This window comes from Buceros rhinoceros, unplaced genomic scaffold (assembly GCF_000710305.1).
Source record: "Buceros rhinoceros silvestris isolate BGI_N320 unplaced genomic scaffold, ASM71030v1 scaffold13560, whole genome shotgun sequence".
Taxonomy (NCBI): Eukaryota; Metazoa; Chordata; class Aves; order Bucerotiformes; family Bucerotidae; genus Buceros; species Buceros rhinoceros.
In genome coordinates, this window is record NW_010388003.1 from 33,019 (window position 1) to 41,007 (window position 7,989).

Consider the following 7,989-nt stretch of genomic DNA (forward strand, 5'->3'; position numbering starts at 1 on the left):
TCCCCCCCAGCCACTCTGCAGGGTATCGCCTCCCCATGACGCTGGGAGCCCTGCAGGATGGGATGCGTGGGGGTGCAGTGCCTTAGCCTGCCTTTGAGATGCTCTTGGAGTTGGCTCAAGCTTGTCCAGTGATGGGAATGAGGAAGAAGAATCCTCTCACAGCATCCTGAGGGCTGCCTTGCATCTGGAAAGCTCCCCAGCTTCCCAAACCGTCCCTTCTTGGGTGCTGCCTTTTATTACTGGGGTACGTGGGGCTGGGGACAGTGACCTGCTCTTGCTGGCGGCGATTTTCAGCCCGGCGGCTTGACACTGGCTGCTCTGGTTTTTAAATTCAGCCTCCAACACCCGTTCAGCCTCTGCGGTGCCTCCCAGCTCCTCTCGTGTTGAGTCTGCTGCAGGGCGGGGGGCAGGAAACGGCTTGCCGCACCCTGCTCCCGGCAAACCTTCATGCCTAGCAAAGACCTCAACTCGGCATTAAAGAAAGTAAATAAAAGCGCCACCCCGCAGCTCCTCCCAGGGCTGTGGGACAAGCAGAGCGGAGTTGTGTTCCCAGCTCAGCTGGCCTGGGAAAGCAAATCCGGGTGACACCGAAGTGCTGGTGGGGCAGTGCAGGCTGCTTCAGGGGCTGGGGAGCTGCTCGGTGCAGCCACGCCAGTGGCTCTTCCCCACTGCTCTTAACACAATTAATACAGCGGGATAACCTGGCTTCTTCCTAAGGATTAGGTTAAGAAAGCAAGATGGGTTTAATAGCCCTTTTACATCCTACGTCAATTTTAGCTGAAAAATCTAACTGGTTTGGCAGCACAGCCAAACAGCACATCTTGGCTTTTTCTCTATTTCCCCTGTTTTTCTCCCATAAACCCGATGCCCGCTGTCCTGTGCGAGTGGGCTCCTACTGCTAACTCAAGTGCCCAGCTCCTGGCTGTGCTGTTTTGTCCGATTTCCGTTGCCTCCTGACCCTCGTCCTTCTTTATTTGCAAAGCTATACTCGCAGGCAGCGGTAATAAATCAATTAATGACTCTGATGAATCGTTTAATGGCTGACAAAATAACACTACAGTCAACAGCTTGGATCTCTACAGCAGTACCAGAAGACGCTGGTTGACTCAGGGTAGGGAGACGAAACAGAGACTGTTAGCTCAATTAGTGCAATTAGTGTGCGATTTAAAGGCTTAGACGGCATCTGCTGGCATACCGAGCCGGTGTGTTAACTGAGAGCTTCGGTTTGGAAGCAAAACCCAGCAGTCTGGATTGCCATCGCTCAGCTGGATTCCGCCAAAAAAGGGGGGAAAATCCCAACATATGTGGGGGAAAAAAAAAAAGTATGTGTGTGTGTATATGTGTGCCCCAGGAATTACATTTTATTTCCAACGTGGAGCAAATTTACCATTAATAAAAGGCAAACGAGCTGGCGTGCTAGCTGTACCAGAGCTATCCTTGCTCGTCGCCCACAGTGGTCTCCGGTGGAAGGAAATCTAGTGGCATCGCATGCCACCGGGGACCGTCGTGTGGCTGGACGTGCTTTTGGTTTGGGGCCGGCTTGGGGGTGGTGGTGCAGCAGGCGCTGTGCTCCTGCACCACACCAGCACTGCCCATCTCCTACCGGCTTTCGTGGCATACTGCCTGTACCTGCGCCAGGGAGGGGTTTGGGGGCTCTTAGGTATTCACCCAGTGAAAGAAAGGGGCTTGGCAGACAAACTCCAGCCTACATCTCCAGAGTGCCAAAAAAGTTTCTGAACCAAAATGGTGAATAAGGCAGGTAGGAGCTGGGAGGGCAGAAAACTCCTGGTTTTCTGGAAGTGGGTGCTGGGAAGTCTTTGGGGTTCAGGTGCTGATCCTTGAGGTTTGGGTCTTCACCCTTAGGGTTTGGGAAATTTGCTCCCACTATTTTCCTCCCGTTTTCTTTTTTTTCTGGCGCATCCCAAGAGGTCTGCAGAGCTGCTCGAGCCGCGGCTGTGCTCCCATCACTTCTGTGGGGCTAAAGGTGCCTCTGTGTTTACCTTTGTGGTGGTGATGGGGAGGGGAATGAAAAAGAAATAAAATGTCGCTTCACAGCCTTGTAAATCATTCATCAAGGGCTGACCAGTTTGGCTCCCATCCTACAATATGCTCAGGGCACTTGCAGGTTTTTAATTACTGAGTTCTGCCAAGCACCACATGTGCAAGGAACTTTAAATCCCCGTTTATGCCGCAAAGGCATAAGTGAGATTTTGGGGTGTTTAACACGGAAAAATACTCTGTGGTTTTGTGGAAAAATGGGCATTTGCTTCAAGATTTTCTTTGGCTTCTTTGCTCTCTTCCCTCTGCTCCCTGTTGCAGCGGGAAGGAGGAGGGACAGCGTACTTTCCCCCTGGATCCCCAAATACGTGTCCGTCCTCGCTCCCCACCACTTTGGGATCCATTTTGCTTTGGGAGATTCCCCCAGCAAAGGATTATGTTGTGCTGGAAATCTCTTGAAGCCATAAAATATCACCTTGGCAGCTTTATTGCAGCACTCGCCGCCTTGGGAGAGAAGCGTTTTGCGTGATAGAGGGTTTAATAAAGGAAATTCCAAATGGGCTCGCTGCAGTTTGGGGCTCGGTCTTATATATTTTTGCATTAAGAACCGTCATCTGCTTTGCAGAGAAACTGCAATATGTTCATGGCCTTGGATTAAGATTTGGTTTTACTTTTATAGCTGACCCACTTGGGGGGATGGAGGGAGGGGGAGAACTGGGTTCACTCCCTCTCCCATCTATTTTTGCTGCCGTCTGATGTATAAAAAGAGCCTGGAACGGGCAGGCTTATTTTTCCTGCCAGGACTTTTTTTTATTAACTGTAAAAACACTCAGATCTGGCCTTTGCTGTTGATGTGGGGAAGGCTGCTCGGGATACCTTGTTCAGGGGCATGGGGGGAGCACAGCGTGGGCTGCTCCTGGGGTGCAGGACCCCGTAGGCACAGGGGAACCCCAGTTATTTCACAAAGGGGAAATTCTCTTTGGGGAATCAGCCTGCACTGTCGCCTCTGGCACTTGCAACTCTGAGATGCTGGGGTGGAGGGAGGAAGCAACCGCTCATCCGATGTCATCCTGGCCTTCGTCCGGCATCCTGCACGCTGTCTCCTGCCAGCGAGCGTGATGGAGAGGGCACAAGGTAGTGGTTCGCCTGATGCTCTTCCTGCCTCTCTGCAAGGCTCTCTGGTCCAGAATAGCGAGATTCCCAACCAGACATCGAGGTCGCACCTTGGCAAGCCTTAGTCCTTAATAATAATACTTAATTTTCTGGGCTTCCCCCCTCTGCTCACATCTTGCAGTTGTCACCACATCAGATGCAGCTGGATGTGCATTTTGGTGGGCTTGGGGTGCTCCAAGCTTTGGGGTGAAACCAAGCCCGAGCTGGCTGACATGTACCCCACCTTCTTGTGACGTTTCTGTGGTGGAAAATTTTGCACCATTTTTTTCGTGGTGGACAATTTTCCTTGGCCCTGCCACGTGGTTTTAAGTGGGTAAGTCATCGTAAAAATCTGTGGAAGGAGTGGTTCAGTGACGCAAAGCCAGTTAATATTGCTGAGGCTGCCCTGGGAATGGGGATTCATTTGGTGATGGGTAAACGAGAGTGCACTTCAGCGGCACAGGTACCACCACTCCTAATGCAGCGGGGACGTCTGTCAGCAGTGGTCTTTGGGGGAAGATCTTTTTCTTAGCATTTTCCTTCTGGGTAGGAGCCTCCCATCATGCTGGTGCTTTCCCAAGGCAGTTTGGTGTGTGCTGTCCTTCGTCAGCACTGCCGGAGCTACTCCTTGCATCAGAAAAACCTCTTTTGTCTGTTAATGTATATCACAGAGATGCTGAGCAGAAGCAAGCAGGGCGTCCAGGTACGCCGTGTCTGCCCCTGTCCCTCATTTTGGGGCTGGAGCCACTTGGGTGTCTCATTCTGGGGAGGTGTGAGGGGGAGTGTGACCCCACAGGTCAGGTGCGATGAATTTGGAAATTCATAATAAAACCTTGGTGTGCTGGAGAGGTTGGGGAGGCACCTTTGTCAGAGGACGGAACTGAACTGGCAAGCGTGCAGGGGGAGGTGGAGTAAGAGAAGCATTTAAAAAGCCTTGAAACAGCCTCTGCCTGAAGTGACACATTGGATGAGGCTCCTCGGTGGAGTAACGAGGCTAAATGCCTGGGCAAATGAATAAATAAGCCCCAGAATTATCCATGGGGTTTGTGCAGCCATCTTCTCCATGGGTCAGTCGCAGAGGCTGGTGCCCCTCTGGCCCCCAGCATCCTCTGCTCATTCCCCTGTGGGGGCAACACGTGGGGGCATGCGGAGCAAGGCTCGGGGCTCCGGAGGTGACAGGCTCATTTACTCAGTGTGGTGTGGCAGGAGAGGCAGCTTTTTTAATGTGTTTTTTTTCTTAACTCCGACTCAAACTCACTATGTTTGTCCTGGTTTTGTTCCCCGCAGAGCGCAGCTGCCGCCCCGAGTCCCGTGCTTGGAAACATTCCCCCGAATGACGGGATGCCTGGGGGCCCCATCCCGCCAGGTTTCTTCCAGGTAGGCTGCCGCTCCTCCCTGTGGTCGCCTTCACCCCACGCACGTGTTTGCTTACGCTCTGGGTGTCAGCGCTGTCGTGCTTGTGTTTTTTTTTTCCAAGGGGACGCTAGGGAAGCAGCATGCCCGCATAGCTGACCTGTCTAGGAATAACTTGTGTTCTGCTGTCCTTCCACGTCTGCTTTCTATTTTCTGTGGCCTTAAAGCAAATGTCCTTCTTGCTCGAAGAGGTTACTGTGTATTCACAACCAACGTTTTTTTCCAAAGCTGCGTGGTTTGTGTTTGGGTTGGGATTGTATTTGTTCTCCGGTCCTAACAGACGTGCATAATTGAAAACATTCTGGATTTTGATTCCTGAAACTTTTTCCCCCTCCTCTGGTTAACCGCTTGATTTTTTCCAAATGCAATCACTGAAAGCATTAACAAATGCTGGCTGTGGCTGCAGGCAGGAGCGAGCTCCAGCCAAGTCCCCAAATGCCGTGGAGGCACCTTGTAAGCAAATACCTCGCAAAGACCCCTTGCTTCTTTCTTCTCTTGCACCGAGCTCTGACAAAGGTGGGGGTAGCGTATATTTGGAGTGACGCTGATGGGAAGGAGCTTGACAAGCACGCAGAAAAAGGAGATAAACTTGAACCACGGAGGGCTTTTCAGGTTTCTCTGGGATCGCGTTGCATGGCGCGAGCTGCACTGGTGTTCAGCGGCATAAGCTCTCGGTGCATCAAAATCTGCCTTCTTGAGGAAGAAACACCTGTTCTTTAGCAAGTGGGATAAGAGTTGAAAGGAATATTTGTTTTGGCAAGCTCTTTTTTTGTAATCTGGGCTTGTGATTTGTATAGGGGAGAACTTCTTGGGCAGTAGACAGGAAGACTCGATAAGGCGCTTGTGATTTATTGTGGTGATATCAGAGCCCGATACCTCTGTTTGTGTGTATATGGGAAGGGGGAGGGAGGGTCCTGTCTTTATTTTTTTTTTTTTTTGAGTGATCCCATTTCCTGAACATGCTCCTGACAAAGTAAGAATATCCGATATTGATTGGGAACCCTAAAACTGGCGAATCTCAGCAGCAGGGGGTGAAGCCAACAGCAGAGATGCTATCTCGCAGGTCATAGCTGCTGCCAGCAATTCGAGTGCCAAGCTGCTGCTTCCAACAAATGTGTCTCTAAAAGTCCTGATCTCACCCCACGGCAGAGCTGACTGTCCTTTGGGGCTCCTGCTTCACACGGAGCTGCGCGGGCTGCAGAATTGGCACGAAGTTAGGGCAGCGCTTCAAGAGTATGGGTTGGCTTGTCCCGAGAGGGGAAGGTGAGGAAGAACAGCCACATCTCCCCAGCCATGCTGTGCATGCTTCCACCTCGACTCTTCCTGTTGACAGCCTCCAAGCTGTCCCCTTTGCTTTCCTTTCTGCTCTCCTGTAGCATTTGTGCACTGAGGGTCTGGTTCAGAGGCAAACAAGCCATCCTAGTTCCCTGCCTCTCATCCAGCTGGACCAGGAGCCACTGGGGAAGGGGGGTTTCAAAGCACAGCCCTGCTTTCTTAGGACCTTTTTGGAGGGGGTCCTGTAAACCCAGCAGAAGTAATGGCACCGGTGCAGGTGTTGTGTGCAGGGATGCTGCCCATCCCCAGAGCTGCCGGAGGGAAGAGAAGACGGGTGCTGATGCATATGGCTCGCATGTGACATCTCAAGAGCCTGCCTTTCCTGAAAGCCCTCCAACATCTGGTTTCTCCTCCCAGCCCTGGGGATGGAGGGGAGGAGGGGAGAAGAAAAATCCCACCTTTTAACACAGTCTGAACATTGCCTCCATGAAAGCCCGTCTGATTTATTGCCGCTGCTGGAGCTTGTTCCAGCTTCAGGAGGTGCCGGAGACCAGCTCTTGCAGAGGTGGGCTGGAGGCTCAACAGCAAGACATAGTTACAGCTCAGGGGTAATTTCCTAAATTTTCAAAACCAAAAAGATCACAGAAGATGCAAAGGACTTCTCTCCAACCCTTGACGTGCCAGCCCTGGGTGTGAGTGAGGTTCCTGGTGGTACCACCTCTGCTGGTGGCCTCCTTATGCCAGCAGACCAGAGGATGGAGAGAGCTCTCTGGGTTTCAGCATCTTGCTCTTCTGTGCCATACTGCAGGCACCGTAGATGTGCAAGGGGTATCCCTGAGGGTAGCAGACATAGGCAGACTGGTTTTGAATGGGTTTAGGGGGCTTGATCCTTTCCTGGCTAGTGGTACAACACACCAGGAGCTGAGGAAGTAGTCACCAGCGAAGCTCAGGTTGCAGAAGCCCTGCACTGCCGCCCTGAGGGTGCACAAACGCCCCCCAGCCCCGTGCATTAGAATGTGTACTGCTGTTTGGCAAAGAGAAAAAATAGCACAGACCATTTGTGGGAACTAGCGGCCCAAAAACCATGGGTGTGAGCTTGGAGGAGAAATGACATGCTGGGAAGGTGAGAAGAGAGGAGGAGTCCAGGCTGCAGCGCTTGTCCGCAGCCGCCCTCTTGCAGAGAGAGTCCCCTCCCCACGCTGGGGCTCAGCAGCGACCTTCGGGCTGGGGGCCAAGAGAAATGCAACCCACAGAGCCTCCCAGCGCCTTCCCAAAACGATGGCAACAGGGAGGCCCTGGGTGCCTTTGGGTTGCCGGGGCATTGTGTGGTGCCAGCCAGCAGCACAGCATTGGGCTGCGCTCTGGACAAAAGGTGGCTGGGCTGACGGCCGGCGTGGGTAGATGCTTTTATTTAAATCTCTCTCTTTGTCCCATTGAGATGAGCAAACAAACCCTCTGCTCATCCTCCGAAAGGTCATCGGAGGCGTTCCTCCTTTTGTTTTGAAAGCTGGATTGATGCCGGGGTGCAGATCCCTCCATGGAGGGACAAGGGGGTGCCAGGGAAATGGGGGAGGGAAAATTAAAAATTGAAAGCAATTAATACCACACCTTCTTAACACTACATAAATGGGGGGGGAGGTACAGTCAGCAGCCCCCCACTGCAGCCATGCCTCCTCTCCCCAGTGCGAATTCCCCGCGCCACCCTGTACCCCGCGTGCTGATGAAATGGAAAGTTGACCATAAATCAATGTCGGTGGCTGCGTTAGCTATGCATCAGCGGCTCACACCGAGATGCACCAAAACAAAGCGCCGGCTGCTCGATGTTCCCACACTGCCCCCTAATGCAGAGAGACCTCGGGAGCCAGGGAGTATGGCAGTGGGGGGGCTCCAGAGGCCAAGGGACTCCCCCTGATATCCCCTGTCCTCCCCACCTCTCCTCCCTGCATCCTGGGGTGCAGCTCTTCGGGTAGGGTCACCCACAGTGCGTGAGGGGCAATACGAAGGGGTCCATGTTGTCCTGCTCCCTCCCTGGATGCCACCATTTACCCCTGCTCAGCTGTCCCAATGTCTCGGTGGGATTTGCCACCGCTTTGTGGGTGCCACCCGCTGTGGCCAAGCAGCTCCGGGGAGGGGGGGACAGAGCCGCAAAAC

General features: G+C 52.9%; 1 protein-coding gene across 1 annotated transcript in view; it reads left to right on the forward strand.

Annotated features, from left to right (window-relative positions):
* The window catches only part of LOC104500169 (single-stranded DNA-binding protein 3), a gene marked incomplete at its 5' end in the record, with an annotated part of 56,976 nt that overhangs the window by 32,627 nt on the left and 16,360 nt on the right, over window positions 1–7,989 (forward strand). Inside the window, one exon of the mRNA XM_010143810.1 lies at window positions 4,438–4,527. Within this exon, the coding sequence (XP_010142112.1) occupies window positions 4,438–4,527 (90 nt within the window). The remainder of the gene's footprint in view (window positions 1–4,437; window positions 4,528–7,989) is intronic.